The sequence below is a fragment of the Corvus brachyrhynchos genome, unplaced genomic scaffold, assembly GCF_000691975.1.
Source record: "Corvus brachyrhynchos isolate BGI_N302 unplaced genomic scaffold, ASM69197v1 scaffold223, whole genome shotgun sequence".
Taxonomy (NCBI): Eukaryota; Metazoa; Chordata; class Aves; order Passeriformes; family Corvidae; genus Corvus; species Corvus brachyrhynchos.
This window is the reverse complement of record NW_008237174.1, coordinates 1,905,586-1,926,957: the sequence shown is the minus strand read 5'-3', so window position 1 is coordinate 1,926,957 and position 21,372 is coordinate 1,905,586. Positions and strand designations below refer to the sequence as shown.

Genomic DNA, 21,372 nt, shown 5'->3' with positions numbered 1-21,372 from the left:
TCTAGACCTTTCCTCTCATCAGTGGACATTCCTGGGTCCTTTCTGAGCTCTGCACCTTATACATGCGTATGGGCTGCTTGTAAATCTGGATTGCTGCAGGAGCTCCTTGCTCATGACTGCTCTTCCATGTCACGCCTGTTACAATAGTGTATCCCTCCCTGTGTATTGTGGTAAAACAGATTAGTAAGCGTGTACAAGACACTAATTACTGGATTAGAAGGTTACAAGGAGCCAAAAAAGATCTTCTCATCTGTCCTGCCACTGAAGATCCCTTCTACCTGTGTCATTCCTGTCAGGTGTGTCTAATCTGTACTTAAAGACAGAAAGTGGTGGTTCCATGCTATCCTCTAGGCAATCTGTCCTAGTTTTTCATTATCCATACTGTTGGTGGTTTATTGATTTTGTTTAACTTCAGTCTTATCTGCTTCAATTTAAATTCCTTAAATCTTGTTTTAGCTGTCATACACTTGGAGAGAAGATTGCTGCCTTGTATCAGCAGTTAAAGACTGTTTTCACATTGTACTCTCTCTCTGGGATACATACTATATTTTCAACCTTTCCCCAATGATTCATCCTAAATAATTCTAGTTCTTCTTTTGACTATTGCCACTTGCTCCATGTATCCTGATGCAGGATACACATCAAGCTGTCTTGAAGGTTCCAGCTGAGACCTCGTCTGCACCAAGTTCAGGTGTCCCATGCCACTGTAGCTATTGTTTTAGCCACATGCACTGTTGGAAGTGTCAGAAGACCCCTGGAAGGTGTTTACATGAATGAGACAGGAGTCTTGTGGCAAAAGCACAGCTGGTAGCTACACTAACTCACCTGTGTAGTGAGCGACTATATCCAAATTAAATCAAATCAAGGGACATCACATGAAGTCATCATCACTGGGATAAAAGGTTCCTGAGAAAGGGCAGGATCTTGCAGAGAGAAGGGGGCATTCTGGTCACAGATTCATACAACTCTTGTGGATTTTGAAAAACAAGGCTGGGCTGATGCTACCTCAGTTCATCTCATGAGTCAGGAGATTTCATTCTCCTCTGCCCAGTCACTTAATCTGATATTACAGTGCAGCTCAGAGGTCTGGAGGTGTTGCCATTGTTACACAGAGAAGGAACAGAGGTGAAATCAGGTGTCCAAGATCAAAGGAGAAGTAAGGCATTAAGCTGGATAATGAACAGCTGCATCAGAAAAAAGGCAGGTGAGCCACTTCCTAAGCCCCAGCAGCCGAATGGCTTGGTCCCACATGCAGCAGTGTGCAGCACACTTCAGCTTCAGGGTGTGTCTGCCACTCCAGCAGGCATTCGGCACGAGAGGCTCGCTCTGCCTTGCCTGTGCCATGTGGACAGAGAAAGAACTTGAGCCTGCCTGGGATTCCACAAACACTGGCTGCAGATCAGGCCTAGTGCTGATGCAGTTCTTGTGCCTATTTAAAAATCCCTGTAAATAGCCCTTTTACCTCCTGTTACGTGGGGAGAGAAGTGGAAACAGTGGGCAAAAAATGTCTTTGCAAATGGCACAACTTCAGGCAGCCGAATCCTTGCTCTGCAACAGTGTTGCTAGCTAAGTTTTCCTTGAAAGTTGTTGTTTTATATAAGCTGGCATGTTATTTGATCTCTTCTGCTTTGAAAAGCTCATCCAGAAGATTTCTCAACCACTCTGGAGAGAGGAGGGAGGGAGTGAGCAGACTGTTGGCACTGGAGTATCTCATGTCACCCAGCTAGGCTAAACTCAAATAAGATGTGAGGATGCAAAGTTGTGCTGGATTCAATTCACTTCCTGAACTCATGAGCAGAACCTAACCTGTCCTTGTCCCATGTCTGAAAATCATCCTTCTTCCCATGTTCCTCATTTTTCTACTGGCTCCTGCTGTCAGTTTTTAGGAGCTGCCTTTGGCTGCAAAGCCTGTGCTCTGAGTTTCTGTCTGTGTAACACTTGCAAGAGTCCAGAGCCCAAATGCAGGGCAAATGTGCAAGAAGCAACTCCTGAAGGTCAGTAGGGGCAGTTGAGGAGGGGAAGCCTCATGTGTTTTATGCACATGGAGTGATACAGACCAGGAGACAACCTGAAGACGAAGCACATGACAACAAAAGGAGGAAAAAGTCTTATCTGACTATCAAAACCCAGGCTGATTTTGTTAGCAAAGCATGAACATAATGGCATTTGTATTAGACTGAGACATGTGAAAAAATAATGCTTCTGTTCTTAATAGCTTATGATAGGGGTGCATGTTTAACTGAGTGTCACTCGGAGCCCAGCTAAAATCACCTCAACGATGCAAATTACGGTATTACACTTTTCCTCCTTTTTCGTTCTTGACTCCTACTTACTTTTTCCCGTCAATGCCCATCTCTCTTCTGCCTTCACTTTGACATCATGCCTCCTTAAAATGCTATAAGGAAGAGTCTACAATTGTGTTAGGGGCATTTCCGTGCTGGCAATCCAGAGAGGCTCCAGATGATGCATATACACAGCTTTTACTCGTGTCTCTTTCCTTACTGTCCTTGAGGTTTTCTCCTTTGTTTACATGGTATTCTGTGTGGGGAGATCTCAACCTTCAGAGAGTTATTAGACCCAACAGGGAAATTAAAAGATAAAATTAATGAGCAGGGACTGAAATGGTTGAAAGTCTGGCTCTGCTGCAGGTGCTCTGGTATGACTAGAGCGAGTCATTTACTCTGAAACAGTTAATAAACATAGTACTTCCTCCCTCTCCCTGTTTCCTTCCCTCTATCTTAGATAATTAAACACCATGGGGCAGACACTCTCACCATGTTTATCCAGCACTATTAGGTCATGGGCCTTGCAGCATCTAGGAACTCAGCAGTAGGATGTGCCAGAGGAAGGGTGCTTGGTGTAATCATGTTGCAGCAGGGCTGATAAAAAGGACCAGCATGACCACAGAAAACATTAGTTCAAAAGCAAACAACACAATGAAGAGGCAGCTGCAGTAGCTGAGTGTATTGGGCAACTCGAAGTGATGTTTCCAGTGATGGCAGGAGGAAGTCAAGAAAAGCAGGATTTTGTATCAATCAGTGCCTTGCATTTCCTGGGCTTCATGTAGGCCCTTTCCTTCGGAGTCCTCTTTTAATTAACACTCTGAATTATAACTCTACAGGTTTGAAATTCTTGACTAAGCAAAGAAAGACTATGGTTCTAAAAGTTGTCTGAGTGGTTAGAGTGGTTGTAAGATAAACAAGCCCTGTATCTCATGACCTTCAACTTCCAATTTCAGTGCAGCCCCGCTCTTGAATGCCAAATTGATGATAACTGAGGGAATATCAGTGGATGTCTTGTGGCTACATGTATGTGCACATATACACTTGGGATTTCTTAAGGTACTCTTTGTCTTTAGTGGAGTCTCTTTTTTTCCAATAGCTTTCTACTTCAGAGAAGTTTACCCTGTCTTTAAAATATTTGCTGTCTTTGTACTCCTTCAACTAAGTATTCCTTCTATAATTTCTCAACAGCACTCTGAAAAAAAAAAGAATTGAGTTTGAAAAAGGTAAATATGTCTGTTCTAAAGTGTAGCCACAAAAATGTAGTTGCAGCAAAGTTACGGTGGAAGGACACACCATCACAGCATTTGCTGCCTGGTCTTCTGGAGCAGAAGTCTCCATTTCTTTCACCAGGAGTCCTTAGGGTTCCCACTCAGCTAAGTGGTCAAACCTTTAAACACTCTGAAGGGAAGATAACTGTGGGTGTTGTGTTCATTTAGAGCACGTTAGTGCAGAGCAGCAGGCCAGAATGACCTTTTAAAGAGTATAAAAACTTCCACTCTTTGAAGGATGTCAGTACTCGAAGCTCCTGAGCTGCATAGCACAAGAGTTCAGCATGGTCCCTGTCTTTGGAGGAGGATTCACACAGTTTCTAGGTAGGACTTTTGGTCTGTGCACAGCTGAGTGGTGCTTCTGCCAGACAGCTTCTACCTCCTGTAAGTGCACCTGCCTTGGAGAAAGGTTAATGGTAAAATTTACACAGAGATGGAGGTATATTTGCTCTATGACTCTGAGGCAGGAGCTTCCCCGTGGCTAAGTGTGTTAGATTTCATTTTTAGTACAAAGCACTGAGGCTTAGTCCCCCATTTCATGGGAGCAGCCATGTTATCTGCTCATATCTTTATGCTCGATCTTCTACATGAACTTCTGGTTATCTTTTGCTGGGACAGTACCGACCTTTTCTCTATTAAAATAAAATAGAGAAGGGGTGTGAAGGAGGAGGAATGTTCACCTGGTTTTATGAGGCAAGCAAAATAAATCCCAGCTTTCATGAAAAGATAATCAGCCATCTAACAATATAAGCTTTCCTTGTGTTGAAGGCAGAAGCACAATGAAGCAATAAGCGATATCGTCCCTTTAGATTTGCCAGCAGAGGGAGTGTGTCAGTACAATGGTCACAGACTGTGTTCAACAGCAGGGAAACTGCTGGAGTCTGAGTTTTAGCTGTTCATGTTCCAAATTTTATTTGACATATTATATTGCCATATTGACCAAAAAATGATCTTTTTATATTTCAGAACAGTAACAATAGTAATTATGGATACAGTCTAAACTTTACATTTCAAGAGTGAACCCACACAGTTAGTGCCTTGGCTAAAAGGGGTAGGATTGCCTTTGGTACAAATCAGCTGTCAGTTTGTGAGAATAAATCTACAAATGTTTTCATAGTAGTTATGTCTCATATTGCTGCCCTGATGAAAAATGTATTTCTGGTGCAAACTGCAGCTTGTAAAACTTAATGGAAGAAATAAACCACAAATACAAGACACAGAGAGCCATGAACTTTTCAGTGTTGTGCAATCATATTGTACAAATAACCTGTCTTGCATACTTATCTTCTGCTTAACACAGGAAATCTTTATGCCTCCTCACTGCCTCACCTCTTCATCTGCTGGGCAGTCCTATCTGTCTGGAACTAAAGCTGAGGAATTTGATGGTGAGACACCTGCCCTGCAGCACAGTGAGACACTGGAATGCAGCCTGTGTTTATTAGGGGCAGCGTGTATTTGTGTGTGCACAGTGCTCTGGCCAGGCGCCGCTGCCACCTCTAGATGGCTCCCAGATCACACACTCTGGGATCCCCGGCACCTTGACCGACACTTCTGCTAAGCTCGGTGTGCTAGTAGGGGTGTCAGTGTCAAAGGGGAGATGCTGGTTTTGGCTTTGGGCTATAAAAGTGTTTTTGGAATTGGCTTGTTGAAAGGAATTGGAGAAGCTGCGTGGAGTGCAGTGGGCCCACTGTGGTATTTTTCTGCTCTTGCACTCCTGTACTGATCAAGTGTCATGAGACAACACCGTGGTGGAGACCCAGATGACCTCTGGGGCCAGGTTAATCAGAGATGTAATGGTGAAACACTCTCTGAGCAGAAACAGAGCACTCAAGCCGGTGATGGGTGGGGGAACACAGTGAAGTTTTGGGAGTTATGGTGCTGTTGTGATGTTCAGATATTTCACTGATTCTGTGCGTTGTTTGGCCACTGATTCCAACTCTTCCCTCCTGCCTTCACCTGGCACTACTGCCTCGAGTAATGGTACCTGCCACAGCCTTATGCAACTGCTCACCTAGTCCTGATGATTTTGGACTTGCTTAACCATTTGGAGGCTTTCCAGTGAAGGCACTAAAGACAATTAGTGCAAGATGTGCAGTGGATGTCCACATGTTGTTTCCTCATGCCAGTAGTCATCAGTGTAGTGCAAGTTCTCACAAATCAACACAACTGGCTTTGAGATATCTTTTAGTGAAAAGTAACTGCGCCATTTGGGAACAATGGAAAAATCCATCTTTTGTGGAAAAGATGTGGAAAATATGTTGTTTTAGTGACTTTATACATAAATGGCTCTGTATATAAAAATGTTGCCACTTTAGGATTGAGAGCCCTGTAAACAGTGCTATTGCTGTGTACAGATGATTAACAAAACATCTGTGTCACCAAACTGCTTAGTGCCAAAATTACTATTGGATGCCTATACATATCTGCACTGCAGCAAGAACCTCCTGGGGAGTTGCTTTTCTCATCCATCTGTGAATTTTGTTTCCTCCTGTGCAGTTAAGATGCAAATGTTTGTGTCCTGCATCAAAAACTGAATATGTTTTCAAGGTAAATGTCATCATTCAGTGGTTATAGAGCACATTCCCCAGTACCTGCAGAGGGTTTCATTTGTAGTGCCTTTCAGAGTGCCTGTCGAATTGCCATTTATGCACAGAGCAGAATCAGTCTGAAGGTTCAGAACCTCTGCTGACAACAGCATCCCTGCTCAGCAGTCCTCATCAAGGCACAGTGCTGCATCTGCTCTTCTTCATGCTGGTTTGCTCTTTATAAACATCTGTAACACCTGTAATATCCACTGAAATGACAGGCAATTCAGAAAAAGTGGTTTTCTGCTGACTAAGAAGCAAAAGTTCTGTCTGAAGTTAATGTCTTTAAATCTACTTCTTTCTCATTAAGTGTAACAAGGTTTGTTTTTACAAGGCAGTAGTAAATAAAGGCAATTTAACAAAAGAGCTTGGGTATCTGGATTTGATCAGGAAGGTAATTTGAACCCTTGGGGACCTTATGTGGCTATTTTACTTGATGTTTTCTGTATAGTTGCTAATTTGAATCTCTGCTGGGTCATTTTTCCAGCCACAGTTGATCAGTGCAGAGGGATTTGGGCTGGGTTGCAGCTACTGCACTGTACCCTGCACTGTCACCTCCTGTCTGAAGTCCTTTCCCAGAGGCAGCTTTTTGAGGGGTGGTTGTGTCACCATTAATTTAAGAGCCTTTCACAAGTTCTGTTCTTCTGTTTTATGTGAACCTTGAAAAACACAGCTCTGGGGGTGTGGGAGGGCTCTCCCAAAGAATTTTGTTTTCTTTTCAGAGAATAAACCTTTACACGCAAATTCACTTGCCAGACAAAGTTCCCCTGAGATAGGCCTGTGTCTCTTTATACCATGTATAATCCAACCCCTGACTGGCAACCAGTTTGCTTTAAGGATTTCTGGACAGGCTTTGCATTTACTTAAGCGTGGAAAAGTGTAGGTAAGTTGAGAGCATTTATTCTGGGTCTGTATCTTTTCCCCAAACACGTGTGAAGTTTTTTGTTACAGCTCTGTGGTGACTGAGGTAGTGGGACTGGTTCCCTGGGATGCCAGCTGTGCTCCATCGTTACCAGGAACCCCTTCTGACCTCTGTGACAAAACTTCTTGTGAAGGGAACATTTTTTGTGCCATGTTTGCTTTAAATCCAAGAATATAATTTAGTTCATGAAAAGCCATTTCTGTGACTGTTCTTCTGGAAAGGCTTGGTGATCTTAGATCTTTTGAGGCATTTACAACCTGGCAAATATCCAAGTAACATCCTAGAAGTAGCATTATCTTGGGCAACCTTTGGCAGCCCAGTTGGAGAGACCAAGGTCCTGAGACCAGAGTCCTCCCTCTCTCCCCAAGACTGTCCCTTTCAGAGCAGAGGTGTATCAAAGTCACAAAAAGGAGAAACTGGGTATTTCAAATGCTCTTTCTATCCTGGTACTGGATATATCTTTGTTTTTTCCTCTGTGACCTCAGCTCAGGATATCCATAATGGCAATAACAGTTCCGTGACCAGCATTTTTCAAACCTCACGGCCACCTAAGTCCCTACTTGGTTGTAGAAAAATCTCGGCTTTTCACAGCTCTCATTACACAGAGGCTGGATGAGTTTCATGCCACCATGTTAGACTGCCTCAAATATTTACTGTTTAGCTGTCATGAAAAGTTAAGAATTTGAAACTGAGTCAGGATCCCTGAGAAGCCAAGGAGGAGTTCCAGAGACTCAGTCGTTTCAGTAGTTCCATTTGGCTTATTTTTTGAACATGTAGGACACGAGTTAAACCAATACAAGTTACCATAGACAACATTACAGCTGAAGCCTGAAGCAGCTGTGTTGGCAATCCTATAGTGCAGTGGAGGGGACAGTTTCATTCACTAGTTTTGTCTATCTTTCTTTCTTTCCCGGCTTTTTAAGAGGCTTTATTAATGTTGCCCTTCTCAGAGACAGTAATGGAGAGACAGCATGTGGACAAGCCCAGCCTGGAGTACTGAAGTAGGTACAGCCAAACCCTGAGTGCCCTGAGCCTGGCTGTACTGGCACCAGTAGGTGCTCAGAGCACTGTGCAGGATGAGACCTTCTGTAAATGATTCCCTTGTGCCTGCCCTGGGAATTGCACATTTCCTTTCCCTGCTGAGCAGGGCTGAGGCCCATTGAGCAGAGAGGACAGCTGGCTTGCTCTCACCTGTTAATGGGAACTGCATTTTAGTCTCATCCCGTTGCAAATCAAAGACACTGGGCTGTGCCTTCCAGTCAAACAAGGTGTGAATGGAGATTTATGAAATGTATATTGATAGCAACTCAAGAGTGGCTACCATCACCTGTGGAGACAACAATTGTCTGGATCCTTTGAAAGATGAACTGAAAATGCTTTCATGTAGTCTTGACTTCAGGGAAAAACTATTCTGATGTTCCCTGAACTGGAAATGAGGTGATAACTAGGGTCAGGTCTGAGTGAGTGGGAAAGCAAGTCAGACTTGCTTAGGGAACTTGCATTCAAAGTAAAAGAAAAAGTCATATAAATGGTCAGACTCTTTTTGTGGTTGTGCAAATTAATGATTAAATCCTTCCTTGAAAGACTAGTTGTAAGTAATACAATTGTCTGTTTAACCTCTCCTGCCAAGTGTTAGGCAGAGAAAATTAGGGAGACACAATATCTGAGAAACTCACTATTGCTGCAATATAATATTGTGTGAGAAAATTATTCAAATACTGAATCCGATCTAGAGGAAAAATGATACCTAACTGTCCTTCCAAATGAAAAATATTCAGAAGACAAGAGTGACTTAGCCCATGGGAACAAATGTCACATATGAGGGCAATCTGGGTGGAAGGTATTTTATTTTATGGAGATAAAGGTCATCACTTCACACATCAAAGTCACAAGTTTTATTTTTCCGGTGACTACGTGGATGAGATTATATGTGGCTACATGCAATAACAGCAAGACAGTAACTTCAATTTCATCCTATTTTCTTGGCACATTTCAGAGATGGTAAAAGAGAAGCAATAGAAAAGCAGTCAGGGGAGCTTTGCTGTGTTTTGTGTATTGTTTGTGAAGTACAAAAGCCTTATTTTGGAACTTATTTTTTGCATTTATTCTAGGACCTTGTCTTCCGAATGTTTATCTGCTCTGAGATTGAGGAGATGTATAAACAAGCAACCCTGTCCATAGGCGCTGAGGGTTTTCTCAAGAACCCTTCCCAGGAAAGAGCCATAATTTGTCTTTTGAAATTCTCATTGTAATCTCATGGAACTTAAAGGCATGAATACTGCTGTCTAATGGGCAGCCTCACTGAGAATCACTGCTGCACATCTGCTCAGTTCTCGAGCCTGTGATTGTCTGTGTTGGGAGCACAGGGCTATGTCAGAGTCCATTGTAAACCTCCCCTTCTGCTCTGTCTGAGCTCTTCAGGCTCAATTTCTACAGAAAAAAACCCAGTAAAACACCAAGAGAAGTAGTCCCAGAAACCCTAACAAAATACACACGCTACAGGTTGGGGGAAAACTAAACCACATATGACAGAGCACATGGTCAGAGCTAACTCTGGGCCTTCCAGAGACACTGAGAGACCTGCAGAAGACACAAATGGCACCATTGGCAGGTTGTTGGCCCTGTTAGGATTTCTTCCCTGGTCATCAGGGAAGTTCAGCGAGCCCATGCATGTCAGGTTTTCCATAGGTGAGCTCTAGGCCTCCCTCTTAGGCAGAGGACTTGGCTAGACTTGGTGGAAATCAAAGCTTCCACATCCTCTCGCTCCTCGGGGGAGCTCCATCCCATGCTACATCTGGTAGACTTGGTCCTGCCAGGCTCATCCTGGCACTGGTTCTCCTCCTTAGCAGCACCGGGGCTTGTGTTCAGTCCTGGGCCCAGTCCAAGAGTGGTGGTTGACATTAATTGGTGCCCTTCATACCTAGAAGATGTTTCCTTATTTCCCGCAAGTTGTGGAAGCAATTGTGGAGCCTCTGTTTCTGCTTGAAATGCATAATTTTGTATAAACCCATTAAAAATAATGAATTTGGGAGGGGTCACAGTATGAATATCCTGACATAGCTATGTTTGGAATAATGGATGGAGTGTAAGGGATTTCTGCCCTAATTTTTTAAAACATTTAATTCATAATTATCCTTGAGAACAGTTGGGCATCTTCATTACTTTGCTTTTACTTGCTTGAATAGTTTTTATCTTAGTTTATTGCCATCTGTAAGTTTGTGCTCAGAACAGTGTCGAAGAGGCAGTGCTGTTACTGCTGAGCAGCTGCTGCTGCACTCACTGTTGTGTGAACCAACTGCTCACACTTTGGGAAATGCTGCTCTGTGCTGCTCACTGCTGGTCACTTCTGTCCTGGGGACCATGGGATTTGCCATTATTGGAGGACCTCAATTACATGTATCACTGATTGCACACAGTAAAGGACTCATTGCTCTGCTGGTTATGTGACTCATGTTGCCACTGCAGTGCAATTTGGACAGGTTCAAAAGTGATTTTTGGACTTGTTTTGAAATACTGAATTCTCCCCTTTGTCTCCTCCATTCAATTTGTATTTTCCTTCTTCTGCCAAGAGAAAATACCAGTGTTCTTATTGAGAAATTCTCATTTGGAAATAACTCGTGCCTTCCTTTTTCCAATTTACACATTATGTTTTGGAGTCTAAAATCAGAAACTCTGTGATATGTCCTTTGACATGATCTATGATTTTTCTTCCCATATGAGGAATCACACTTCCTCTGTGACCCTGGTGAATGCGACATGCAACTCAAGCTAAGGTTTGCAGTTCAAGCATGTGTTCTAGTCTGATGGATGCCATTCACTTCTGGTACTTTTTTGTTGTTTGGTTTGGTTTGTCTTTTTTTTTTTTTTTTTAGAAAAGTCTTTCATTGTTTATTATCTCAGTTTTCAGATTTTAAAATATGCTGATCATTCTTGTGAGAACTGTTACCAAAACTGGGGTAAAGAGGCATCCAGCATTAGGGTTAAAGGCTGTCATTTTTATTTATGTGGCATCTCATTCTAGATATGAATGGACTGAAGCTGAAATCAGCCAAGTATCTTTGTTGGGTATATTTGTAGAACTACTGACAGTAGCTGAACCTGAAGCTGACAGACAGCAAGTACTATTTTTACCTCAGGAAAGTTTGCTGCAATTTCATTTTCTGCTTCAAACTTGAGAAATATCCAGACTTCTGTTGAAGAAAAGAAGACTGAGGCTCTCCCAGGGTTAGCTGTCTGTGACAAAAACTTTTCCTAATATTGACGGTGTGTTTTTAATCCTTCTGCTCAGAGCCAATGATTTGGATGTGTTCTGATAACTGATCCATGTAGTGCTCCTAGTACAAGCCTTCTGGAAAATGAGATTTAAGGCTTTTTTCACCTTTGGTTCAAGTTTTGGTATGGGTAATACCTGATTACTCAAGTGCAATTATTCTGCATATATTTATTCCACGTTTCTGTAATGCAGACATTAATAATTACTTCCCAGGTTTTTTCACATACACGTCCTTCTCAGATTTGAAGATGTGTTAATTGGAGTTTCTAGATCTACTGGCAAGGGATGATTTCTATTTGATGTACTTGAATGTGAAAAGTGTTTTCATAATGGGCTATGAAAGATACAGAGAAAAGTAAAATTTTGGCCTCTGCATAATTACATATGAAAATGAAAAAAAGGTTAATTAAGAAACATTAAAGAAAAAAAAAAGCAAGAAATAGAAAGACCTCAGGACCATCAAGAAGTGAGACATCAAGTAAAACTTGCAAAGACATCAGTATGTATTAAATTAATTGTGTTCTGAAGTCCCTTTTCTAATAATAATTCATGTTACCCTGCTACTGTGGGATATCATTGCTAACTCACTAATAATTTTTGTTTATTCACAGACCCCACAGCCAGTTGAAAACTACATCAGTGAAGGAGAATTTGAAGATGATCTGAGTTCTTCTACCCCAAGCACAACAGAACTGGAGGTGCGTGGATCCAGCCAAGAAACAGATGAAGATTATTTTGAAACTGTGTCACATCAGAGTGGATCTTTGTCAGATGTAAAAACGGAGCCTTATGAGAGTGCATCAGACACAGAATCCCTTTCCAGTGATGTAACTGGGAAAGCTTTCTTGGATTCAAACTGCCTGTTTACTGAAAGAAAAACCCTGTGCTGTAATCTTCCCAAAGAAAAGGCAGAAACAACCTTCCGTGAACTGAAGTGCTCCAGGCAACCAGAGTTTACCCAGCACGTACAGCTAGAATTGTCCTCCAAAATAAAAGCACCAAGCAAAACTGAATTTTGCATACAGTTTGCAGAGTTAGAGGGTGAAGAATTGGGTGATGAAGAGCTAACGTTATCTAGTGGTATTTCCATCACAGAGAGCCAAGTCTGTGAAGAGGGCATTTTATCACAGACAAATAGAAAGTCTGTAGCAGCACTGCAAAGTAAGGCAGAGTTAGAAAGCAGGGAAGTGCAGTCCTGTACCAACTCAGTACTTACAGAAGATGATGTTGCAAGACTGAAGGAACATTCTGCAGTATTTAGCATTGCTTGTTTCAAAGCAAACTCAGAAAGCTCTTTGATTTTTCCTGAGGTACAGAGATTTTCCTTCTGGTCAGATGCAGCACCAAGCTGCAGTTTGCCTAATCTTCATTTTGAAACAAATGGACCTAACTGTAAAAGTTACACTGAGACATCTGACTGTAAGTGTGAATTAGAGTCTATGTCCAGTATAAAATGCAGCAGGAGGTATTCAGCTGACAGTGAGGGAACTACAGGTAAAAGGATAAAACATGCAAGTACAGAGACCATGTTGACGTCAGATTCACTCTTCTACCAGCGTTGCTTCAACCCAAAATCTCAGCTACCGCACACAAGGTCAGTGATTACAGAAAGTAAAACATGGCACAGTGTACCTGAAAATATCAGTGCTCAAAGGGAGACAGAATGTGTGGGGAGCTGTATTCACCTGACAGACAAATTTAGATGGTCATGTTCCAGAATACATCTTCAAGGGCTGGACTTTGAATACACTTGGAAAAACTTAGGAAGGGTACCTGTAAGCCCTGAAAAGGCTATAGAAATAGAGAGCACATGTGGCATTAAAAGATCTCTTCTTGATACTGACACAGACTCAAAGGAGTGTCAACTTTCTCAACCAGCAGCCTCTCTCCAGTGCATTGATTATTATTTGCACTCCAAATCAGAGACATGTGGCCTTAGCCCAGAGCCAGCTGGTGCCTGTGGTGGCAGCTTAACACAGAGTGATGCTTGCGAGTGCAATCCAAACCAAAAGGAGACATCCTCTGCTCTGGACTGTGATCCAGTGGTCATAAGCGCTGAGGAACTTATGAAAAACAGTGACTATAAAGCTGAAAGAGATCTGGAAGCAAGCAGATTCCCATGTGATATTGATGTTGAATCGAACACTGGCGACACTGAGAACCCTGCAGCTTCTCATGTAGGTGTTCCTGCTGTTGTGGAAAGCAGAGATTGTGATTGTTCTGTAAACTGTGTTTCCAATGGTGGAATACAACACAAATGTTTGAAGGAGAATGGCATTGGATCTGAACTGTCGGATACAGAGATTGTGGCAGGAGAAAGATGGGCAGATGATTCTTCTAATCTTGGCTTTGGTTGGAAAGCCCTGGAAACTGCAATGCAACCAAATGGCAGTGACAGTGGGGCAGAGCACGAAGAGTCAATGCAGCAAAATACAAGTTGCAAAACTGGTGCCTTAAGGAGCCACTCAGAGCCAGGAACAAGTGAACATCCTACTCATGAAGGAAAGGAAGAAGAGAGTGTCTTTGCTGCTGAAAGGACTCCCAGATCAGATTATATAAGGCAGGGAAGGGATTTAATGACTGTTCTGGAATTAAAGCCTGCCCTAATTATAGTCTCTGTAGAGGAGAAAGGATTACAGTCCAAAACACTGAATGATAACCTTCCTACTGAAGTGGTAGCCGAAACATTGACAAATGTAGTGAGCAAGAATTTGATGTCTCCTCATACTGTCAGCAAAGCTCATGATGAGCCAGAGAGAGTTTTGAGTGAAAGTTGTAACTGTGAAGAACAAATTCTGGCCACCCACCTCATCCCTGGCAGTGCACAGGTACTCTCTGGTGAGGATAAACCTGAAGTAAAAACAGAAATTTCAGTAGAGAAGAGAGAGAAAACAGAAGCAGTTTCATCCTTAGGGTTCACCTGTAGTAATTCCACAGTAACAAGTGCAAAAGTAGAATTCAGGAATGTTGCTGTACCACTGGGCAGTGATAAACTTATTGCAGAAAGTCAGGCAGATCCATGTGGAAAATCACTCATAAAATCACCCAGTGGAAGCAGTGTGAAGGTCTCTGAGGTCTCTGAGGAAGAGCCCTGCAGAACAAGGAGACTGGTTACTAGTGCAGTGACACTGGAAACCAGCAGCAGTGTAAGCAGTTTGTGTCAGGGAGATGGTGCTGATGTTGGCCTTCAAGGGCCCAGCACTGTCTCTGAACAAGCAGGAGGCAGGCAAGGAAACGAAAGCTGTAATGGCTCGAAGGCAGAAATTTGTGAAGAACCCTCTCCTAGGGAAGGAAAGGAGGGCTCTCCTGCAGCAGACACCTCTAGTCCCAGCAAAGACGGTGCACTCAGTCTAGATGTGTGTGATGTCTTTGATGAGTCTCTGAACAGGGAGACCCATAACACTTTCATGCTGGGCCTGGATAATCTAAGTACCTGCAGCACTAACAGTGAGGAACTGGATGAGAGCTCATCCCACATCCTGGGAAGTAACAGCAGTCTTCATAAAGCTGTACAAAAACCAACAAAGAATGAGAATAGTGGGAAAGCTTCCAGGTTTTTAGTATTCTCAAAAATGACATCTTTCAGGAAAACTAAGCCTGCCTCATTAGAAAATCAGGGAGGTAACAGTTTGTTTGGCAGCAAGGCAAAGATAGAAGAACTGGATGCTGGGAAAGATGATGAAGACACTGCAAGTTTACTGTCTTTCAAAAGTTGTTCCTCTGGTTTAGTCTTCCACAGGAAGGAAAGTTACACCTCTGAGTACTCCGATGATGATGATTTATTTTATGAGAAACCTGCAGGATTATTCAACAGATTGAGCCTGAGGAAGGCCTCTGCCTCTGGTCGGATACTGATGGAAGATGCAGATCGACAAGTTTCAGGTTCATCTGAAAACAATGAGAGTGAACCTGTGGAGCATTCAGGGATTAGAAAATCATTCCCTGAAAATGAACACAAAAGAAACAAAACCCCTGAAGGTAAGAAGTTCAGGACAAGGTTGGCCTTGGCACACAAATCCCTCTCAAGCTTATTTGAGTCCAAATGTCCAGAAAAGGAAAACACCGAGCAAAGCTCAAGAGTATCAGTGAAAAATGAAAAGGAGAAAGCCAAACTTCGCCAGAGCGCCTGGAAAGCTTTTCTAAAAAGCAAGGAGGCAGATGGACCAAAAAGGTCTGTCTCAGCAAGTTCATCATCTGCACAGGAGAGTCCTAATGCAACCAGTGGCCATGTGTTAACGCCAGTAGAGCGACAGCATAGTTCCAACGGACACACTTGTTTAAAAACAGAAACGGATAATGGCTCCTCAACAGACTCCAACTATTTTGACAGCTCTGTGGAGCCTGTTGATGTCTCTTCACCTGCACGTATGTGGAGAAGACGAATACAGTCCCATGACTTGGGTATCAGATACTCACAGAGCTCAGACTGTGATGAACAGCAGGAGGTTCTGAGCAACAGTTTAAATACTTCTCTAGAGGAATACTGGATGAAATCTCCATTTAGCCCCACTGACTTGCAGCTGGCATTTAGTCAGTCAAGTCCATCATGTCCCCAGCTCTCACATTCTGATGGTAAAGACATGCCTTGTAGGCCCATGAGTCCTAAACCTCAGAGTCCACGATCCACTTCTCAACACAAGAACTTCCGTTATCCTGGGCGAGTATGTGCCACTTCGATGATCTCTCTTGGGAACAGCTCTGGAGTGGAAAGCAGTCTGGAGGCTCCTGAGAGACCAAAGACATTGAAACCCAGAGGCAGTCTCTCACACTCGTTGGATGACTACCAGAGGGATGACAGTGGCATAAGTAGTCAATCCCAGATCAGCTTAAATACAGCTTCTTCCATTAGTGACATGCTCCGAGATGAGGTGAGTTGTTGTCAGGGAATGATCAGGGGGTGGTTTGGTTTGCAGTCTTTTGTTTTACTATGGTTTAGGAATTCCAGTGAAACTCTTTAATGGCTCAATGGCTCATTGGTTAGATGAGTGCATAAATATTCCTCTTGGTCTAAGATAGGTAACACTACTCATTCTTTCTGTTTCTGTTCAAGACTATGTGGATTGATGCACTCTTAAAGGGAGAATTTGCTACAAAAACCCGAAGGAATGGAGCAATCACAACACCATTAAAGATCACACAGTCATCACCCTGTGATCATCTCCAGTTTTAAGCTGGATTTTACCCCCTCTTAAAGCAGAATCGAGCCTTGTAACTAGTGTATAGTAAAAAAGTTCCTCGTTGTGGAAGGCAACAAAGAAATGAATTCCTATGGTTAGCAGTCAGTTTTTAAGAAGTAAAATCTAAAATTTCTTTAGACAATGAGTAGCTGTCTTTTGAAGTACCATGTGTCTTTTGCAGTCACCATAAGTTACCTTTTGGTTGCTACTACAAGTCCTTTTCTGCCTTTTCTACAACAGACAGAAAAAAACCCCCAAACTACAGACTCAGGGTCTCCTTTTCAGGTTGTGTTGTGTTCTAATCCAGGTAACATACTAAAACCTTGGCATAGGCTGGATCTCATGGAACAGACTGTATCTTCAGTAGGGATTTCTTGTTTGGCTGAGACCTCTAAAAGCAGAGACTTCCTCCGTCAGTAGGCTTTTAATCCCAGAGAGGACTTCCCAAGTTGTAAGTGGCTGGGAGCTTAGGAATCTCTTTCAGTGGCTAAGCACAACCCCTCAGGGTGACTGAGACTGAGCTGTAACTGAGATCCCAGAACACGCCTTGATCATGCTACTTTTTCAGTATTATTGCTGATGAGTTTTGACATTAAGAAATGGGAGAATAATTTTTTTGAGCAGATTGTTGAAAGTGGCACTTGAGAGAGTGTATGAACTTCTGCATACCCTGAGCAGACAATTTTCAGATAGTTCATTAATCCAGAACTCCTTGATCAATTCACGACAGCTGAGGGCTGCTCGTGTTCAACTCAATGAGCCTTGCACAGCTTTTGCTGCTGTTGCCTTTTGTCTCTCACATCTCAGCTTATATTAAACTTTTAAGATAGCCTCCAAGATGGTCTTATCCTACCCTTTCTCCATATTTTTTTATAGAAACTCCCTATTTTTTGTGTAGAAACAAACAAAGATAGGCAGAACCATGGCTTTATCTAGCCAAGTCTTGAAAACCTCCATTGATGAAGGTTTCACTGCCTCTCTGGGAAACATGGTCCTTCAGAAAATTTTTTCCTAATGCTCAACAAGAACTTTCCAAGCTGCCATTTCTGGCCGCTGGCTTCTGACTTTGTCTGGCACTACTGACAAGACCTCGGATCCATCATCCATGTAAATACACAATTGCTGGTGACTGCTCTTATATTGCCTTTGGTGCCCTCTTATCAGCTCGAATAAACCCAGCTCTCTCAACCTCTCCCCACATATTCCCAAATGAAAGTGTTTTGGTTGATTGGCGTGGGGGTTTTATCTAGTGCTGTCTCGAATCCAAAGAAGTGTTTGGGTGGCAGTTTGAGAAGTGAGGGCTGTAGTGTCAGAATTCCTAGGGGGAAAAGAGGAAGAGAATTAGCTTTATTCCCTTCTGTGCTTAGCTTTACTCGAAAATCTTTTGTTTTCACGGGCACCAGCTTAACCTACAATCTTAGTACTGGACACCACATTCCAAACAAGAGACTGCAGGCTAGGAAAAAGCAAGAGACTTGGAGTATACACACTGTCAACAGATGAAGCCTCTCAGAGGATGAATAAAATCATTGACCTGAAAATTACAGCTCAAAAGAACATCTAGAAAAGAGTGTAGAGATGAGGCATGTGTAAAGCCTTGAAAAGGCAAGCTCACATGCTATAATGTAACCATTAGGAGCAAATAAATAATTACTTAAATTGATTGCTAGATTAAATTATTCAAAGAAAACCATAAAAAATTTAAATGGTATCTAAGACATATAAAAACAGCGTGATTTTCATGATTCTTCTGGAGGCTGCAGAATATGATATCTGAAATTTGACAAATGTAGCTGGAGCCTCGAAATTAATGTAAATATCCCAGCTCTCAAAACACAACGTCTATTCTATTAAAATAGATAGGGTTTTATTTATTTCCATTTTCATGACATTGTGAACTGAAGTAGAACTGCACCCTCAATTTTTTAAGTGAAGCTGTATTTTCAGGAATCTCTGAAAATACAAAAGACATTGGGCAAAATATATTTGCAGTGTTAAGTCTTTCCAAAATAATTATCATCTGTACGCTAAGGATAGTCTTCCTTATGTGTGTTGCTTCCTAACAAGATCATAAAACTCAGTTTATTGGTGAATTTGAAGGAAAGTCCTTTTCTGTTCCACATCAGTAAAGACATTAGTGCAAAACAAATCCATAATTGTGAAGCTCTTGAGCTCAATTCCCATTGTGCCCTCCAGTACGGGGATTTGTATGTATTCCCCAGACCCAGCCAGGTATTTTTCCAGATGTGTCAGCATTATCTGTGTTAGTGCTGTGCCAAACTGCACTGGATCAGCTTGCTTTGGACACCTCTGGCTACCACTCAGGTAAGTAACTCAGCTGAGCCTGGTGGAGCACAGACCAGCCTCTCTCATTACCTGCTAATGGTTAACATTCTCCAGGTTTCATCCAGGACAAAGATTTTATGCTGAAAACAGCAAGACAGAACCATTACCAGTTTGCCCATCTGTCAGGCTCTTCACTACATGTTTAATTAATCTGTTCATGGCACGATTTTACTTGCATAATTGTGTTACTCAGCAGGCAAGAGCGAACTGTCCTAAAATGTCCAGGGTTTTGAATTCACATGTTCTTCTTGCTCCTCTCCAGTAAGGTGGGGTTAGGCACAAAACACCTTTCTCACAGGATCTTTCTAGACTGTGGCATCTCTTACCAGGGCCAAAGAAGAATTGATCTGGAATTGTTGGTTAGTTGAAAATTGATAGGAAGTGCCTGTGATGCTTTGAGGGTTGTTTTATTTGGGTTCTTCAAATGATCTGTGAGAAACTGGACAGATACTATTGTCAGGATACAGCATTTTTTTTTGTCATGAGACTCCTGAGTTCACCCATTCCCCAGTGTTGTTATCTCCTACCTTAAATATTATTGATTTTAGCATTGATGCTACCTGGAGTAGTAGCTGCTTGCCTCAGGGCACCCTTGATTTCAAGTTGTTCTAGTATAAAAGCTGTAATTTTGTGCAACCACTCAAATGACAGCGAAGGGCAAAGCAGTGCATTTCCTTACTCTTGGCCCAGCATCAAGCAAATAAAATGGATAGTGTAAAGAGCACATCGGGAAGCACAGGGCTTAATATGTCAGACCTGCAGGCATCCACAAAGCCTTTTCACACTGTGTAAGTGAAGTACAGCTGGAAAACCAGAAACACACAAGAGGCCATTTTTCTGTTTTCAGCGACATCGTCTGTCTTTGTAAATAATATTATACAGAGTGACCTAAATCCTGGTGGTAATGTTAGTGTAATATGGATCTAGAGTGAGGGTGAACAGGGCACTGTCCTGTGTGGAGGGAGTGTATATCACACTCTCAAAGGATAGCAGAGCTGCTGCTTCAGGGTGGAGTACTCCTAAGCATTTTCTTCTGAGTAGTTCTGTGGCTGAATAACTGAGCTTTGCCATCTTCTGTTCAAACTGACTTGAAGCAAACAAAATTTCCATCCAACAAACCCTGTGTTTTCATCTGCTGTTTGTAAAACAGGAGTCTAAAAAGCAATGTCAAATGACACCTGAAAAGAGGCCAAATAAGAAATGGGTTCCCCATCGCAAAAGGAGGCCCCCCCGGGTTCCACCATCCCCATGCCCTGTCTCCACTCTGGAGAGCAAAGCTTGGAGGCTCTCCTTCCTTGCTCCAGATGAAAAAGCCAAGGAGATTCCAGAGACGAGGAGGAAGAGACCTAAAGCCCTCTATAAGTGCTTCAGCTTCGATGATGTTTGGATGGAGAGGAATCAAAAAAGGAAGCTAGAGAAGGAGACACAGCCAGAGGGAGGGGTTCAATTGCAACATCTCCCAGAGGACCCCTTAAAAGTAAGAAGCCATACACCAACCTCCTCGTTTCCTGGCACTGTCTTCCTCTGCTTCGGCTGCTTCTCTCTGCTATCATCATATTCCTGTCCTTACATTTTGTCTGGTGCCACTTCTGTCAGCACTTCTGTGGGTCTGGTACTCTGTGGAGACCGATGAAACACTAAACTGGTCCTTAAGTGATGATGTCTGAAGGTGGTAGGTTTCTTAGCCTCTGTAAGTGAACGGTTCATGCCGTGTGTGATGCTGGAAATGGAATGCAAGAGCATCAGGTTGCTTGTGAGCTGAATGATGGGGAGGGAAAGGAGCAAATCAAAGTTTCCTTAGATCAGTATAAATTAAACGGATGAAATCTCATTCTGTGCCTTGGGGTGTTGCTGTATATCTTTAATAACAGACTTCTAAATTAGACTTCCCTTGTATCTGAGGCCAACTCCACAATTCCTACTGAAGAAAATACCTGCTGTGAAATGCTCAAGAGAACATTGCCATTGAATTTTTAGCTATTAATATTTTCCTCTCCACTGAGGGAGACTTTTAGTTCAGCATTATGATTGCTTGTGAAAAACTTTGTGGCTGTTGTGACTCACACCGATGGCATCTGTTACTTTTGGATCCAGAGCTAAGGTCTGTTCCCTTCAGGGAGAGTCACAAATCTGTATCCAAGAGCCAAAATTAGCCTTAATACATACAAAAGAACTTCTGGGGAAATATGACATGAAATCAGGGGATGCTCTATGCAGCCTCTCATGATATTGAGAAAGTTTCTGATCAAGCTTGAAATCACATAGCAGATACTCAAGTAAAAACTTTCCTCAGGGGTTTCTGTTTTGGTCTGTTATCTGTATTTGTTTCCCATTCTCTCTGTTGTCCTGGTTGCCTGTTTCTCATTGTTCTTACATTAAAATGACAGTTTTGGAGGGGATCTGAGGCCTCAGTAGTCCCACCACCACTTCAGAATGTGCTGGAACTTATGTGCACAGATAGTACTGTGAATGCTGAATGGGAAACATTGGCCTGCCCACTATGGCTTGCCCAGAGA

At 42.5% G+C, this 21,372-nt stretch overlaps 1 protein-coding gene across 1 annotated transcript in view; it reads left to right on the top strand.

The window, feature by feature from the left end:
* The window catches only part of ARHGEF4 (Rho guanine nucleotide exchange factor 4), a 213,718-nt gene that overhangs the window by 82,395 nt on the left and 109,951 nt on the right, over window positions 1–21,372 (top strand). Inside the window, exons 4-5 of the mRNA XM_017728791.1 lie at window positions 11,945–16,201; window positions 20,007–20,333. Coding sequence (XP_017584280.1) covers window positions 11,945–16,201; window positions 20,007–20,333 — 4,584 coding nt within the window. The remainder of the gene's footprint in view (window positions 1–11,944; window positions 16,202–20,006; window positions 20,334–21,372) is intronic.